This window comes from Asterias amurensis, chromosome 16, assembly GCF_032118995.1.
Source record: "Asterias amurensis chromosome 16, ASM3211899v1".
In the NCBI taxonomy this organism is placed as follows: Eukaryota; Metazoa; Echinodermata; class Asteroidea; order Forcipulatida; family Asteriidae; genus Asterias; species Asterias amurensis.
The window spans coordinates 17,326,476-17,345,105 of NC_092663.1; the positions used below are offsets into that span (position 1 = coordinate 17,326,476).

Here is an 18,630-nt window from a genome sequence, read left to right on the forward strand (position 1 = left end):
ACATTGCGGTTATTAAACAACAATGAGTATGAGTAGGACGAAGGGCAAGTCTGAACAAGGAGTCCGACCTCGCAATGGTTGACAGGAATTACACACAGGTTTGGAATTACACTAAGGCCACGGAGATGCCCTCTGTTGCCCTGGTCTTAGCATTGGTGCCCCTTCAAAACTTTCTGTTACACTTTAAGATTTTCCAGTGGAAATGCCCTCTTCAAACTGAAAATAGCCTTGGGCCCCTCAAAGCTGAAACTCAAGGACTGTACCTACAACCAGAACCTAGGTTACCAAAAACATCAGTCCAACTCTTACTTTACAAAACTGATTACTATTTATCATAATCAATCTAGTTTTATTTCAATATTCCAAGTAAAATATCAAACATTGATTGCTCACTCTTCTCTGCTGCAGGCTCCAACACTTGCAACAATTCAACCTCCATAGTTCACGCAATGGTTTGAACAATAAGCGTGTAATCAGGTGATTTAAAAACACAAAGCACTGAAACTTGGCTCTATGATGACTGTATTGCCAAAGTGAATAATTCAGAAGGAATAGAGCTGGTTTACAGTAGAACTATATGAGGTTTGTTCCGCTATCGATCTTGGAGACGACAGTGGAACCAACCTCATAGTTCTGGGTGTAGGGCTGTTAAGCCTCAAGACAGACATTTCAATCTTTAATGTCTAAACAATTTAGTAAGTAATGACATAAAAGAAGAGTATACTGGAGGCTTTAGGTCCTGCGCTAAGCAAGTTGGGGCCAGACGGTCGCTGAGCCACAATGTTGGTTCAAATCTCTGTCCTGGCACTTGTGTCCTTGAGTAACACACTTAACTATAAAATAAAAATACAACAACTGGTTATTTACAAACTTCACAGACACTGAGACAAGATTGATACAATGTGCAAACGTCAGTTCAAATATCGATCGTAGCACTTAGTCCACGGTAATAGTTGAAAAGCAGGAAAGTTCTTTTCAGAATTGAGAAGTCACCCAAACACCCGGAAAATCTACTCCGCGGTAGTAGAATAAAGAAAGACAGTTCTCCAAGAACAAACTCTACCTGGCAAGTAGATACACACATGGTGTTACCGCAAACCAAATATATATAATAAACAAGACACTTAACTATACAATACATGTACAAGTATAAAATTTGGTTATTTACAAATTTCACTGACACTGAGACAAGGTTTGACATAAATGCACAGTATGCATTCTACTTATTATTACTCTCTGTCCAACATTCCTTTTATAACCATTCAGTCTTGTTTCTATCTTTTTCTTACATTTATGCAATCCTTTACAAACAAAACCAAATCTCTTTCAATAAAATATCATATTTGGGAAGATGAACCTAAAATAAAACTTCTCTGCCTTTTACTTGATTCATAATAGCACTCCGAGAATACCAAGTGTGTTCCTGGGCATAATTTAATTCAGCTGCTTATGCACAGAAATAGCTAAGCATAACCAAAAATGCTTAGCAGAATAAGGTAACCAGCCAAAATAGCATCCCACATGTACAATCTGTAACTGGTATCCTGGTGTATTTGCTGTTCAAGCAGATATTGGAAACTCAACTTCAGATGAATGCTTAATGTGAAATAACATGATATTGATACTTGATAACTAGCAGACACACCAAGCTCCATTGGGTCAGTCGGCGGACCACAATGCTCAACATTCTTAGTTTTGTATTTCTATAATCTTCAAGCAATATTGCCTGGTTCATTGAGGACCATTCCCGCCTCATTCGGATAGAAACTGACTTACAGGTAATGTCAAGATGATCAAAGCAGACCTGTGGTTTAACATGGAATTATAAACTCTCACCCAGTTACTGCGCACCTTCACTCCATATAGGAAGCTTACGTTTTCGACAACGAATTGTTCTGCAACGATAATGATGACGTCTGGCGTCATCTGCACATGCGTCGGCTTTATTTCACGACAGTACTTGGGATGAAGCGGCACTGTGCTGAAAACCACACTGTTTGACTGCAAACTACTTACTGTCACAGAATCTTCCGTTGTCGAAAACGAAAACTCTCTCAAATCTATGGAGAGCCCACACAAGCTTGCAGTAAGAGTTCCTAATACCATGTACAGCTACAGACCTGCTAAAACCATGATGACACAGCCCCTTTAAATGGGAGAAAAACAAGATGGTTACCATGGCGTTACAGGTCAAGTTCTCTTACTTCTAATAATAACAATACATTAATGGGATATTAAAATGGCACCAGTCTTTGTAAGAATGAGCCAATCAGAATAGTTAGCCGAGTCAGATTCAAGCGACTATGGCTATGACTGATGGCTACAGAGGCAATATTGAGGAGTTTAAACACGCCTTATCTATACACTTGTGTATAAAATCAACACAATAAATCCATATCATTGGGTTTAATTTAAGTACATAATTGGACACTCAATAACTGTTTTGGCAAACCTATGAGAGTGTTGGCATCTGCTTTTAAAACGGAAACCAGGGAGCGATTTCACAAAGAGTTAGGACTAGTCCTAACTTAAAAACTTATGTCTGGTCCTAAGTTAGGACGAGTAACTTGTCCTAACTTGAGATAAGACAAGTCTTAACTCTTTAAGAAATCCACCCCTGACCATGACTGAAGAGCATGGGGAACAATTTGTTGTTTTTACTTCATTAATTTTCAATTAGTGTTTGCAAAGTAACTACAAAGGAACTACATGCAAACTGTATATAAAATAGAAACTAAAACTCAAGATATCCTTTTAAAATTTGATGTCACATTTTACCAACATTTGGTTGCAACTTTATGTGTTACATTTTTTTTAAATACTTCAGCAACTATCGACCACCACAATGACACAATAGTAGGTGATTTGTGAGCTGCCGTGTATATAATGTGCTTAAAGAGTCTTTTGAATGTAGTTTAATGTAGAATACCTACAATGAGGCACGCTCTAGTAACACTTTCTTAAGATGACATCATTTCTTCTGTCTTATAGATGATGAGGATGTATTGATGGAAATGAAACAAGGCAGTTTTAGACCTACATGGTAACATTGGCACTTGTAAACTAAACAAGATAAACAAGATTTCAACTGAAATTTATGAACTATAACTTCAATTACCCACTTACCTCAAAATAAAAATACAACTTAATTAAAACTTTATCTTTATATAACATTTATATGAACAATCTTTAGTTTGAAAAATGACATTTTGAGAAAAGCCCAAAGTAAAGAGCAAAGAGCTGTTTTGCCATAAAAACAGGATGAAAGTGTAAGGTTGAGATAACAAATGTTATCTTTGAAACTTTGAAATGAAAAAAATGTCCTCTATTTACCCAGAAATGAACTTAAATAAGAAACCAAAATTTTTCAGTGAGGCTGTTTTGCCGGAGGGCTGAGCAGGTATGGCAGTTTCAGAATTTGTCCTGATTTTAGGGTTTCATTAAATCTCATCCCTACACACCCGTCGGAACACTATACTGTCATTATGTATTTATCTATGGTAGCTATATATCATTCTTTCTATATTTTTTACACTTTTTCTAAATTTCAGGGCAGGTCACACAACTTACACAGTTTGTAATTACAAAAGTGTTTTCCCGCTTTTTGCTTGAGAAGATTTTGTGCTATGATCTGTTATCATTGGGGGTTTATTTTAAAAGAGAAAAACAAATAGAAATGATCTCCATCATTATGACAACTATTTCAAGGATGACTAAGTTGGATCAGACTTTTACAAAGAATGGTATGGATCCATTGCATACCGCGCTACACACTTACAGACACCTATCCAGTCTGCCATTTTAAGAGTCAAAATGTACACAAAGTAAATGACTCCTGGCAGTTAAGTGTAGTGCTCACCAGACAGTTATGTTGCCGTCTGTTAGAGGCCGGGCATTAATCATTTTGTTATGTTTTATAAAAAGCGCTCTGCGTCGTCAATGGGTTATTTATTTTATATTCTGCTACAGCCCAAGATGGCTGCTCTTAGGTCAAGAGTAATAAAATATGAATACATAAACTAAGAAATCAAATACAAAAAATGCAAAAAATAGTGAATGGTCCAATGTTTTGACCAGAGTCTTTCCCTTTCATTTGGCCCTTGAAAAGACTCTGCTAGGGTCAAAACGTTGGGCCATTAACTGATAATTGCATATATACTATAAGTCCATTTGGGTGGTAAGCAGTTTACAAGCAGCTAATAATATTTCCTCAAATTAAACAAATAAACAAAATAGAGGTCGTTAATGGTTGTCGTGGAAACCTTCGGTGGAAGATGGTTAAAATATTTATTAAGACTTTTAAATGGAGATGAGAGTATTTATTTTGAAAAGCTGCTTTTTAAAGCAATTGGACACTTTCGGTAAACAGTATTATCCAAGGCCCACACTTCGTATATCACAACTTATGTATAAAATAACAAAATTTAGGCTCAATCGGTCATCGAAGTCGGGAGAAAATAACAGAAAACCCCACCCTTGTTTCTGCACGTTTCGCCGTGTCATGACATGTGTTTAAAATAAATCCGGAGCTCTCGATATCGAGATGTTGTTTTAATGTTTTCTCAAAAAGTAAAGCATTTCGTGGAATATTATTTCAAGGGAAGTCTTTCTCCACTACCCTCTGTAAACCCTGTAAGTTGTTTGTAAATCTGTGAACTTTTTTTTTCTGTTCCGAAAGTGTCCAATGGCTTTAAGAACTTGCTCAATTTATACACACCAAGAGTTGCATACAATCGACAAGACTGTTTTTTTTTCCTGAATCTACAATTCCGAAGGCAAATACATGTATACACGCCAAACAGTTCTTGTTACTTTCAGACTTGAACCTGATGTTAAATAAAATGTGCAATTTGGTGTGATGAATATTTTTCCTTTTCAACCAATTTGTTTCCTTTTCAAGTCCTAACAACTTGCGACACCTGAATATGGCACATGGAATAGTTTGATCTCTTTATTCACAAAACTAGGTCCAGAGCATGAACCAGCAATAATTGGCTCCATTTAAACTGCTCAGGTTTTAAAAAGAAGACAGTTCCTTCAAGGAAAACTTGTCACTTCTTCAAGTCTTTACTTTCAGTTCAAGATTTTGATTTTTTAAATGAGTTTTTACTCGATACATATTTCCATTTTACACGGGAAAGCTGGCTTATCAAAAGATATATATTTTGCAGAAAATGAGTGTACACGTTATTGTTTTTTTTTCACAGAGTGGTCGTTTAACAAACAACCATTTGCAAGGACGTCCATTACATACTTTTTGCAAACAGTGTGCAACTTTTTTTAAGCAACAAGATTTTACTTTCTGTACATTGTGTTTGTGTTAAAAGAAAAAACAACGCCTTCTGTCTGTCCTTGTAGTGTGCACAAATTCACAACAACAGAAATAATATCTAGTAACCTGACCAGCCAGTGCGTTAAATCAATCTCTTTTATAAGCACCAGTCTTTTCTGGCCTGTTCCACTGCAGTGTCAGCCTGGTCCTCTGTATATCTACATGGTTATATTGAAATGTATACCAACCAAGATTTATGGATTGACAACCAGACTTCAAGTAACGAGTCAAAACTGTGTCGTTTTCCGCACTATACTGTTACATCAGCTCTCATTTAACGCCTTAAGATCATAATATGATGAATACATCACCTATTGACGACACTTCTTGATCTTAACTGATTGACAACTTGGCGAAACCTATAAGATGCTCCTCATCCCCTGGACTATCACCAGAATTCTGATCAAATAATAATAAGTTGGAAAAATAATTAACAACAAGAAAAAAAAGGAAACCAAGTTAACAGTCTGATCTTTTAACCCGAGAGTCTTTCTCGAAGGCTAGGGTTGAAACATCAGAGGTGGATTTAACAAAGACTTATGACTCGTCTCATCTCGAGTTAGGACGAGTAACTCGTCCTAACTAAGAATTAATCTTAAGGTCTGCATGCTACAGTGCAGGGTTGGGACTCGTCTTAAGTCCTAAGATTAGTCTTAAGTTTAAGTAAGAGTTTTGTGAAATCGACGGCAGGCGCTCAACATATTTTCTTATACCATCTGTCCCTTATGGTTGGTAGGCAGTTTGCAACAGCTAATTATATTTTTTCAGCGAAGAATATGTTTTGTTTTTACCCTTACATTGATGTGTGTTAGCACTGTATACTTTGATTTTGTTCTTAGAACTCAGGAAAGTACCAAGTATACAGTACTAACACACATCAGTGACGGGTAAAAACAAATACAACCAAGTTGTCTATCAAACCAATACAGTGTGATATCTAAATAATTAATAATAATAATAATTTATTTTTGATATAGCGTCTTACATAATAATCACAAAACGCTGCACAGTATTTTTACATATTACAAACATTAAGCTAAAAAGAGTAAGCAAAATACAGCAAAATTAAGACAAAAACAAAAACAATGACATACACCAATACGAGAAAATCAACAATATTGCACCACAGAAAAGGCCATGAATAATATTCAAATATCTTGAATGGTTTGGTGGATTTGTAATATATCACAACAACTATTAATGATAGATGTTAAATTTGCATCGGGGATAAAGAATATTAATTTTTTTTTTTTTTACCCATACACCGATGTGTGTTAGCACTGTACAGGACTCGGGAAAGTACCGAGTATACAGTGCTAACACACATCGGTGTATGGGTAAAAAAAAAAAAAATTAATAACTATTAATGAATTACAGATCAATAGTTTATCTTCGAAAGCTTTTGGTCTTAAGAAACCACTTACCAATTTAAACGTGGCGTTTTTATGCTCTGGGTTATCTACCGTCTTTTGAAGATTTGCAGCAACTGTAAAGAAACAGATCTTAAGACGTTATATCACTGGAAAATGGAAAGCAACATTTGAAACATAAATAAATAAATTATTTTTTGCATTGTCGACTCAGTGCTCTAAGGGCATTAATTGAAATTTCATATTTGTAATAATCAAAAAATAATGACAAGTACAATCACAACAGTTAGTTTAGTTTATAGTATTTGAGGCAATGCATGGTGAGGTATCAATGTATATTTGGTCTGCGGTAACACCATGTGTGTATCTACTTGCCAGGTAGAGTTTGTTCTTAGAGAACTGTCTTGCTTTATTCTACTGCTGCCGAGTAGTTATCGGGGGTTCGGGAGACTTCTCAGTTCTGAAAAGAACTGTCCTGCTTTTTCAACTATTACAAGGGCGGAGGGTATAGAAAATAGATTTGGACTACAACTTTAGCTTATAGGACGTATTAACTGTACTGCCGCGGAGTCAGTTCTGAATTGGTCTCAACGTTTCGGGTAGCTTGCTCTAGTCATCGTTAGGAGACAGTTTAGTTTAGTTTGTTGGTGGTTTCCCCAATACTGTGATGGCTCTCTATAAGGTTCTAGGGATGTCCTCCATTGCTGTCAATAACTCTGATGTCTTCAGTGCGGTTTCTTTCCTTAAACTGATCCAAGTAGGTCAACTTTGGCCGACGACATTTCCTGTGTCCATGGTTTGGTTCCCAGTGAATGATGCAGACTCCTCGCTCCTACTACAGTGCCAAGCAAATCTCATTCCTTGTTGTCTGATCCCAAATAAACAACAACCATTACAACTTGTTGTATTCTTTCATACCGGTCACCAATAACAAGATCTCCCAAATAAACAACAACCATAACAACTTGTTGTATTCTTTCATACCACTTACCAATAACAAGATCTCCCAAATAAACACTAACCATAGCAACTTGTTGTATTCTTTCATACCGGTCACCAATAACAAGATCTCTCAAATAAACAACAACCATAACAACTTGTTGTATTCTTTCATACCGGTCACCAATAACAAGATCTCCCAAATAAACAACAACCATAACAACTTGTTGTATTCTTTCATACCGGTCACCAATAACAAGATCTCCCAAATAAACACTAACCATAGCAACTTGTTGTATTCTTTCATACCGGTCACCAATAACAAGATCTCCCAAATAAACAACAACCATAACAACTTGTTGTATTCTTTCATACCACTTACCAATAACAAGATCTCCCAAATAAACACTAACCATAGCAACTTGTTGTATTCTTTCATACCGGTCACCAATAACAAGATCTCCCAAATAAACAACAACCATAACAACTTGTTGTATTCTTTCATACCGGTCACCAATAACAAGATCTCCCAAATAAACAACAACCATAACAACTTGTTGTATTCTTTCATACCACTTACCAATAACAAGATCTCCCAAATAAACAACAACCATAACAACTTGTTGTATTCTTTCATACCGGTCACCAATAACAAGATCTCCCAAATAAACAACAACCATAACAACTTGTTGTATTCTTTCATACCACTTACCAATAACAAGATCTCCCAAATAAACAACAACCATAACAACTTGTTGTATTCTTTCATACCGGTCACCAATAACAAGATCTCCCAAATAAACAACAACCATAACAACTTGTTGTATTCTTTCATACCACTTACCAATAACAAGATCTCGACCATCAACAAGACCAGCTGAAACTAACTCACGAGCGAGATTGTCGGCATTGTCTTTATTTTTAGTGTAATCAAAGCGAATATCATTCAGTTCCTGTTGAGCATTCCTAAAAAAACAAAAAGAGAGATAAAATTATGTGATTTGAGGCATTGCATGGTGAGGTAATAATGTATATTTGGTAACACCATGTGTGTATCTACTTGCCAGGTAGATTATGTTCTTATGAAAACTCCAATTTTTTTCTTTTGCAAGTTGGTGTTTGCAATCGGTAATTATCCAAACATCAAATTATTGCCACTTAATGACCAGGGCTCAAATTTACACTGGACGCCGGTGAAACTAGAGTCAGGCCAGTTAACTCATGCCAGCAACTGGGCCCAATTTCATAGAGCTGCTTAAGCACACAATTTTGCTTAAGCAAAAAAATCCTTGCTTAGTAAGATCAGATTACCAGCGAAGACTCCAGTCAATTGTTATGCTAAGTAAACAACAGCTAAATATCAGTCACAAGTAATGTATATGACATTACAATTTTGCCAGTAACATGTGAAAAATAAGCAAGCTATTTTCGTGCTTAAAAATGCAAATTTTGTGCTTATTTAGCAATTATTTTGCTTAAGCAGCTTTAGACATTGGCCCCTGCTCTATTAGCAATTCTAGAATGTTCTGAAATACTAAGCATACCTTAACCTGAGTACCATATGAAGTGTAGGTCCTGGTTCCAGATCCCCTTCAGTAGTAGCTGCTGACGGTGAAGCTGGTGGCTGAGCTAACACGTTGGAATTCACAATCTCAGGTTTCTTTGCTTCTTCTTTTGAAACCTTCAAATCACATCCAAAACAAAGTATTTCAACTTAAAACAATAAAAGGAAGTATACCTTTGCTTTCAATCCTATACAAATGTAGATTTATGCAATAAAAGTAACCATTTTATTTCAAAGGTGGTAGAATGTTTAGTTTTGGAGCGGTTTTATGTCATCGCAGGAAGAATAATCCGTAATTGTAATACACAATCTCAGAAACGTGTCTGACAGCAACATTTCTCTGATTCAAATTTTGGGGGATAACAACTGGTGTCTTGTTCTATAGCCAAATGACTTCAGAGCGAAACAATTCTCGACATGCTTTGTATTATCACAAGCTACTGTATTATATTAAGCCAGGTGAGAGCAGGCCCATCTCTGGCCAAAGCGTTCGTGAACAGACATGAACACTCAGAAATCAGAGAACATTTCATGCAGTAATCGTTTCTCAGGTTCAAATGTTTTTTCTTCTGATTTCTGATCAAAAAGGGCATTTCACACTTCCACTACCATCTTATAACAGGTAAGCTTTGCGATTTAAATTACAAAAACAAATCTGGTCCTTACCAAAGTATGACCCTATGTTCTCATACAAGCATCTGATTGATCTAAGATGTGTAATGTAAAGAATTGAAGCCACTGAATTGATTACCGGCAAATTATGTGCTTTTTCTTTCTGCAGCTGCATCTTCATATCCATAGCAATCCGAGGAGAGCGTCCAACGCTAGCTCTCCGTCCCTCATCAGAATTCTCATCTAGTTCATCATCGGACCATTCCCATCCATCCTCTGTAGGATGAAGACGACCACTGGACCCTGGTACACGAGTCACCTGAGTGTGGATACAAATAAATCATCAATAAGTCATATCGTAACTACCATTCCCATCCATCCTCTGTAGGATGAAGACAACCACTGGACCCTGGTACACGAGTCACCTGAGTGCGAATACAAATAAGTAAGATTTCAAACTTAAGGTATTAACAATTCGGTCCGAAATACTTGGGCCACCCATTTGCAACGTTACAATCAACATTTCCTGTGCCCTTCCCCTTGTCAATAAACATTCTCTCCCCCCCCAGAAACCCCCCCCCCCAGTATGTATTTAAAACAAAACATGAAACAGAAAAAATGATGTTACTGAAAGGGTAGAAAGAGATAATAAGTGACCAATTGACCCAATTCACCTGACGTCGTCATCAGAATAGTCTTGGATGTGCCAAACTGGTGGGCAATGTTCATGAGCGTTATTCAGTGAAGCGCGCATTTAGGTGACGCTGCGTTAATACCTTAACCTATTGACCACCTATCACCGCGTGTGATGTGCGTGCAAGCGGTCAATACAAAGGATTAGGTTTCAAATGTTTCTTTACCTTTTGTCCACGGTCATCTAGCGTTGGTGCTTGATCTAAGAGTTTCTCTTTCAGATAATGATTGTCTCGAGCTTTCTTGAAGAATGGACTCTTAAGAAGCTCACTTGCTGATGGTCTGGATTGACAAAGAAAAAACAATATATTTTTTATAAGTGCTCTTCAGCCAACTCAGAAGGAACGTATACCTTTGTATTTGTTTAATACTTTATAAATGTACATCAATAATGCTAACCTGCAAAATTCAATATCAACGGGTGATAGCGTTTTTGAGATATCGCCAAAAATCTGGAGCGATTTAGTGCTTGCAGGAAGGACAATTTGTAATTGGACTACAAAATCTGAGAAACATTTCTGACAGTAATTCAAAGTGTTGAGGTAAAAACTGATATCTTTTTCCACATTCCTTCAAAATGACATGATTCTCAAGATGCTATAAAAGTCGCTGTAACGTTTACCAAGTAAGTTTTCTCAGAGTAATTACCAAACATACACCTTCTAGAGGGAACCTATCACTCGCTGTAACGTTTACCAAGTAAGTTTTCTAAGAGTGATTAGGGAGGCCGTCTTTAACTAACCCCCATTTTCCGCCGTAAACCGCCGGATTCCGGCGGCTTTTAACTCAGTGAACACTTACAAAAGGATTGCATAAATCATGAATATGCCAGCACCCAATAGGTCATGCTCTGGCCGAAGGACTCATTAAAACCCCAGTCCCTTGCCAGGGGGATTAATATCTGAATAAGCAATGGAACGACAAAAGAAGTTTGGGAGGTGTTGGGCTGTTGTATACAGCGGATTAGGGCTTGTCCGGTGAAGCGAGCAGACATAACAAAGCTGAGCAATCAAAGTGTTGTGTCTCCATTCTTAAAGATCTCTAAGAAACTCACCTTTTGTCTGGGTCTTTCTGTAAACATTTGGAGATCATTTTGCGAAACTCTTTGCTATATTTCTTGACGTCATCTTTGTTGTTAAATGCCATCTCTAGAGAAGGTGGGTCATTCTGAAGAGTCATCATCAGAACCTGAGAAAATAAAAGAAGAAACAGATGTCTGAAAGGTTTTTAATTTATTTTGTAGATCAAGGTTTTTGGCCATGACATGAATCCCAACTCACTGTGAATGAAGATGTGTGTAATATAATGTACCTGGAAAAGTTTCAGCTTCTTAAGTCAACGAGTTTCAGAAAAAAAAGTGAAAATCACAGAGCGATATTTTCAAGAGAGTCGCATAAATATCCTTACTGGTTAAAACGCTGTGCATGTTAAAATAATTTTTGTCACCTGAGACAAAATTGTTTTTGTAACATTGTTTTAGTAAGTTCCAAAAAACTACAGCACCTCAGCAAGTAATATTTTAAGAGAAGCTTTCTACACTCATTATCTACAAACCATGGAAATCTTTGGATATTGTGTTTTTTGTCCTACAAATAGTACCTAAACACTTTACGAAGAGATTCAATGAAGAAACAATGTCTTCAAGATGAGATTTTAATGAAGGACAGGTGTCTTTAAGATGAGGTTTTTATGAGGTTTTAATATTTCCAACTTTACTGGCACATGATGACCTTATTTTCAACCATCACAAACACACCAGATACTACAACTTAGGTAAACTCTTAATCACAACACTGACAATAAATTATTTTTATACCTGATACTACTTAATATCTTGGTATCCATTCTTACCTTCATAGGTGGATATTTAGCATAAGGTGGGGTACCAGACGCCAGCTCAATCGCGGTAATTCCAAAGCTCCAGATATCAGCATTGAATTTATAACCTCTGACCTGCAATCAAATCATTCAAATCAGTTTCTCAGTACAACTTGTCCCCACTGGTTAGGATTCAAACTGCCTCTAGCAATCAAGCTAGCTCAGTGGGCTAGTGGTAAGACATCTGCTCTAGTAATGCAAAGGTCGTGAGTTTGAACCCCAGCCGAGTGTTTGCACTACATAGGATTCAAACTGCCTCTAGCAATCAAGCTAGCTCAGTGGGCTAGTGGTAAGACATCTGCTCTAGCAGTGTAAAGGTCGTGGGTTTGAACCCCACCGGAGTGATTTGCCAACACATAGGATTCAAACTGCCTCTAGCCACCGGGCTAGCTCAAGGGGCTAGTGGTAAGACATCTGCTCTAATAATGCAAAGGTCGTGGGTTTGAATCCCACCCGAGTGTTTGCACTACATAGGATTCAAACTGCCTCTAGCAATCAAGCTAGCTCAGTGGTCTAGTGGTAAGACATCTGCTCAAGCAATGTAAAGGTCCTGGGTTTGAATCCCACTTGAGTGATTTGCCTGTGGATTTTTTTCACAGAACTCGGGGAAACTAAACTAAAGGTTAGAACATTTCCATTTTCTTGTTTTTGTTAATCCTCAAAATCCTTGTAGTCAAATCAAATCATCATGATTACCTGTTCCATAACTTCTGGAGCCATCCAGCATGGTGTTCCAACAAAAGTATTCCGTACTTTATCTCTAGACATGTCCCCACCAGTAGCAATCCAAGAACTGACTCCGAAATCAGCCAATTGTACCATACCATTATCTCCTAGTAAGATATTACCAGCTTTCACATCCCTGGCAAAGAGAAGAACTCATTTTGAAGACAATTGACTGCAGAAGAGTTTGAACTTGCAACATCTGGATTCATGGGCCAGTGCTCTACCACCTGAGCTATCTTGCCATATTGTTGATGGTCTGCCTATTTTGTAATAATTATCTTTAATGACCGGTTTCTTAAATTCACATACTGTCTGACCATTCAATATCATCCACTGTGATATCATGTGGTCAATGCATCTACACAGTACACAGTCAACCCTTCTTCTGTCTGACCATTCAATATCATCCACTGTGATATCATGTGGTCAATGCATCTACACAGTACACAGTCAACCCTCCTACTGTCTGACCATTCAATATCATCCACTGTGGTTTTGAATGATAGATAAACTATGCCAGACTGCAATATGTATCATGTGGTGGATGCATCCACACAATACACAGTCAACCCTTCTACTATCTGACTAGTCAAATTCATCCACTGTGGTTTTAAAAACGAGACCAAGTATATTAATAATTTATTGGGCCTGCAACTAGTAATATCCCAGTTTGGAGATTGATGACAGATAAAGATACAGATACTGTAAAGGAAATCTGATCTACTGTTGGAATTGCTTGTAAAGTGTGATTAAAGTATTTTGAATTGAACTGGTCTGAATTAAAAGTGGGTTATATGCTTACCTGTGTATTTGTCCATTTTCATGCAGATATTCAAGACCTTTAAGAGTTTCCTTTAAGATCGTGGCAATCACGACTTCATCCAAATGGCAAGTTTTAGTGGGGGATTTCTTCATAGCGTGCTTCATGATGTCTAACACAGATCCTGAAAGTATTCAATATGAGATAAATTACACTCAATTGTGGAGTAAACATGGTTAGATAAATGGTGACTATTGGGGGTACAATCGTGTAGTAATTACTCTTTACAAGAAATTATGGATATTTGTTTTCATTTTTTTTAAATAACAAAATAACACAAACTTATGCACACAGAGTTATGGAGACTTGCTGGTGTTGTTCTATTATTCACTTTCCTAAAAAGTTCCCTGGGGGCAGTTAAATGAAGAGGACCTTTGTCCCAATGTGTTAGAGTCGCCACAGCTCTGGGTATTTCATCATCCATGGTATTCCAGAACACCAGGACAATTACAAGCTAATTACAAGAGAATAAACACAGACAATTAGAATCTACAATGTAAGAAAACAAGTGTTTTCCTGTGGAGGAAACTGGGAAGGGAATTAGATTATTTGACTGAATCCAACCTTTGGGTGTGCCACGGCCCTTCAATGCATGACACTTCACCAAAGGAAAACAGGCAATTGCCTCATTGCCCCCTAGTCATTTCCTTAAAGACACTGGACACTATTGATATATCTCAACATATGCATAAAATAACAAACCTTGATTTTGAGATTTGAAATTTGAGCTCAATTGGTGTCGAAGTTGCAAGATAATAATGAAAGAATAAAAATCTTGTCACACGAAGTTGTGTGCTTTCCAATGCTTGATTTCGAGACCTCAAATTCTAAATATGAGGTTTTGAAATCAAATTAACAGAAAATTGTTTCTTTCTCGAAAACTACGTCACCTCGGAGGCAACCGTTTCTCACATTGTTTTATACTATCAACCTCTCCCTATTACTCTTTACCAAGTAAGGTTTATTGCCAATAACTATTTTGAGTAATTACCGATAGTGTCCACTGCCTTTAATGCCCTTGAAGTGCTCCATTAGAAATTAACAATTTCTTCATAGGGTGCCCGTTTACCAAGGAGAAAAATGCCTTGATGCCGTTGCCCTTTCAAAAAACTATTATTCACATTTTGTTTAAATTCTTACCTGCAGCTAGTAGCTTCATGACCAACCATAGTTCTTCCTTAGCCACAAATGAAGTGTAGTAACTCACAATGTTCTCATGTTTACACTGACCCATAGACTGGATTTCTTTCTGTTAAAGTAAAAATAAAGCCAATTGAAATTAAAATGTTTAGATTCACATGAGACCAAAAGCCTTTGTGCAGTGCTAAGCCAGTATCATGGTACACACTTTGTTCAGGTCCTTTTGACGAACAATCAATGGTTTAAAAAACCAATGATACTTAGCGGTTATCTTGCAATGTTATTTATGTTTAAATTAAACATTTCTGTGACAATGAAGAAGAGAAAGCTTGTGTTTGTTGAATGCAAGATAATGAGGATTAAGTGTTACAATTATCAGTATTACAGATTGTTCAACTTCATTTCATTTCTTTTTTCCTTTCTATGAAGCCAAGGACTCTCTGAAAAGTGACTTTGATCATTGTACTAGCCAAGAACCCCATATGGAGAGAAGATAAGAGGGACATTTTAGTTTTAGATGTTGGAGGAAAACCCCAGAGAATGCTGGGCCAAAATGTTTGTTCTAGGCACATCCGGCACCGCCCACCGTGGCTACACCACTATTCAGGATGATTTGTGTTTGTTTACTTACAGCCAACTCTTCCATGGTAGTGTCACATTTCTCCAGATTAATTCTCTTGATGGCACATTGCTCGTTACGAGGCGTACACAGAGCTTTCTGTACAAACGCCGTCGCTCCATGTCCTAGTTAATGAAAAACAGGAGACGGATAAGAAAACAAAAACAATTGTGACTGACTACTCCAAAATTCATATAGACAGTTGTAAATTCTGCTAAAGGTAAAAGAATATAACACGTATGGGCAGCCGCAGGTTTTGGCTTATTTAACTTTCATATATAAATGTAACTTTTATGCCATTGCATAGCATAAATAACAGATGTGCAGCTATTTTTTTTTATCGTCTTCTGTTTATAATTTTGTGCATACAAATTAGACTGTAGAAAAAACAAAGTAAAAAAAAAATTTAAAATAAACAAAAATGAGCAGCTTCCAAGTTGTAAACAGGCATGACAGAAGGGCAAGCAACTAGCAAGGAGTCAAATGCCCTACTCTACTTTACTTAATAATCTCTCCTCTCTACTCTAGTCTAAGATCCACTGTCTCCGTCTCTCAACATTTACTTTAATAAACTTATCTCCTGCATTGCTTCATTCAAATCAATCAATCAACAATTATCAATTCAATAAAATTTTGTATGACAACATTAGACCCAGTAACTGGGGCGCTGTACTCCTTTTCAACAATTTTTGACTTTATCTGTCGTACTAGCGCCCCAGGGAATGGCACAGAATTTTAACGAATACCCAGTTTTTCGCGACACCCAGCCACAAAAAATGCCTCAAAATGACAAAAAGACCAAACAAACTAGCTCAAAAATCGCCTACTCTATTCTCGATACGTCTAGGATGTAACATCAGGCATTTAATTGTACTCACGATCATTTTTTAAACTCCAAATCGATGATTTTTAACTCCGCATCGTGGAGCGATTGACAAGTCTGCGATTTTCGGATGTGTATGGTAACGAAACATGGCGTCGCGTTGTGGGTGGATGTCCATCAACGGCTGTTTAATGCTACACTTGTTACAGGCGTTGCAGCGAATGCTATACATTGTACACGGGGATGGGTACAGGCGCTGCAGCTAGCGAGTGCCCACGTGCGTTCAATCATGGTCAACGTAACTTATACGGTGCCGGGTTGTTGGAAAAATATCAGAAAGGGGGTGAAAGGTTCTCAGAAAGGGAATATTGTCTGAAAGAGGGGATTTTTCTGGTCATCGCCCCCCCCCCAAAAAAAAGGGGGAAAAATATGATAAATAAATAAAAACCGCTGTACTTCATCTAGGCCTACGATTTTTGTGCATGGTTAAATTGCTTCTTATAATGTTTAGTGCTGCCAGTGTCACTGTAGAATTTTTATTTATTTATTTATCATCTTTTTTCCCCCTTTTTTTTCCCCCTTTTTTTTTGGGGGGGGGGGGGCGATGACCAGAAAAATCCAGACCAGCAGACTTCATCCAGAACCATCCAGCTTCATCCAGCAGACTTCAGACCAGAAAAATCCCCTCTTTCAGACAATATTCCCTTTCTGAGAACTTTTCACCCCCTTTCTGATAATTTTCCAACAACCCGGCACCGTGTAAGTTACGTTGACCATGATTGAACGCACGTGGGCACTCGCTAGCTGCAGCGCCTGTACCCATCCCCGTGTACAATGTATAGCATTCGCTGCAACGCCTGTAACAAGTGTAGCATTAAACAGCCGTTGATGGACATCCACCCACAACGCGACGCCATGTTTCGTTACCATACACATCCGAAAATCGCAGACTTGTCAATCGCTCCACGATGCGGAGTTAAAAATCATCGATTTGGAGTTTAAAAAATGATCGTGAGTACAATTAAATGCCTGATGTTACATCCTAGACGTATCGAGAATAGAGTAGGCGATTTTTGAGCTAGTTTGTTTGGTCTTTTTGTCATTTTGAGGCATTTTTTGTGGCTGGGTGTCGCGAAAAACTGGGTATTCGTTAAAATTCTGTGCCATTCCCTGGGGCGCTAGTACGACAGATAAAGTCAAAAATTGTTGAAAAGGAGTACAGCACCCCAGTTACTGGGTCTATGACAACATTTATTATAACTCATTAACTGGTGCAAATGGAAGCAAATGTCTCTGAAATATAACTGAATTAAATTAACGTAGGTCGTGTCACTATAACTAAAGATAAGATAAGAAGGTTAGGATGTTAGGTAGTGCAACAATGACAATCACAATGTATTGCAGATAATGAGATACGATATGCAGTGCCAATGCAATGCCAAATATCCAACGTCTGAATGTGATGCTTGTGATTGAGTCCAGTCTAGTCAGCAAAAAAAACTCGGCCATGAATTAAATTATTCATATTAACCTTGACTATTAAACTAGCCAACAAACATACCCAAAAGATCTCCAAGAACGTAGGAATCTTTAGTATTCGGCCATGGACCAGACACTGCCGGTAAAGGAGGCGAGGCATGCCCAACGCTGGCTTCAACTTCGGTAGCACCGCCTTCCGCCATCGTGAAATCTACGCTGGTGCCCTCGGTTAAAGTACTTTATTTACTATGATATAAATCTGGTTGCACGAGTACCAATGAAATCTTGCTGCAGGTCTCCTTGAAACGTATAGATTTTAGTGCAAATCGGGCTTCTTTTTTTTTAATCCTTGTAGTTTCACAATCCATCCTATACGATCATATTTTAAGGGGCGGAACGTATGGTGATTCTGGGGGATGCTACTGATGCTACTGCCAGAGATGCCAAGTCCAGAGGCCAGCTATGCGTGACATTTTTCAAAGCTCAATCCCCCCTCCCGAAAAAAAATTGCCAGTTTTAGAAGGCCTTTCGAAATCGCCGCCCAACTTTTTTCTTCTTTTAATTTTTTTTTTTTTGGAAATTTAATTGTTGAACAAAAAAGTGTGCCAAAATGCATCAAAAACCTCATTAAAACT

The 18,630-nt window shown here is 37.6% G+C and overlaps 1 protein-coding gene across 1 annotated transcript; it reads right to left on the reverse strand.

The window, feature by feature from the left end:
• Positions 1-328: 328 nt before the first annotated feature.
• On the reverse strand, positions 329-18,209 carry LOC139948716 (serine/threonine-protein kinase OSR1-like). Its single transcript, XM_071946987.1, has 13 exons — positions 18,078-18,209; positions 15,706-15,818; positions 15,075-15,183; positions 13,917-14,058; positions 13,085-13,250; positions 12,362-12,463; positions 11,565-11,698; positions 10,678-10,792; positions 9,957-10,136; positions 9,186-9,322; positions 8,486-8,607; positions 6,757-6,818; positions 329-5,731 (listed from the first exon to the last, which is right to left on the reverse strand). The coding sequence occupies exons 1-13, from the start codon at positions 18,196-18,198 to the stop codon at positions 5,666-5,668; spliced, it is 1,569 nt and encodes a 522-aa protein (XP_071803088.1). The 5' UTR covers positions 18,199-18,209; the 3' UTR covers positions 329-5,665.
• Between the last annotated feature and the right edge of the window lie 421 nt (positions 18,210-18,630).

Excerpts from the sequence above, each read along its gene's own strand:
- LOC139948716 (XM_071946987.1), bottom strand. The coding sequence starts at position 18,198 with ATGGCGGAAGGCGGTGCTACCGAAGTTGAAGCCAGCGTTGGGCATGCC. Across the intron at positions 13,251-13,916 it reads GAAAATGGACAAATACACAG|GGATGTGAAAGCTGGTAATA; the intron begins GTAAGCATATAA and ends TCTCTTTGCCAG. Across the intron at positions 10,793-11,564 it reads CAGAAAGACCCAGACAAAAG|ACCATCAGCAAGTGAGCTTC; the intron begins GTGAGTTTCTTA and ends TTGTCAATCCAG.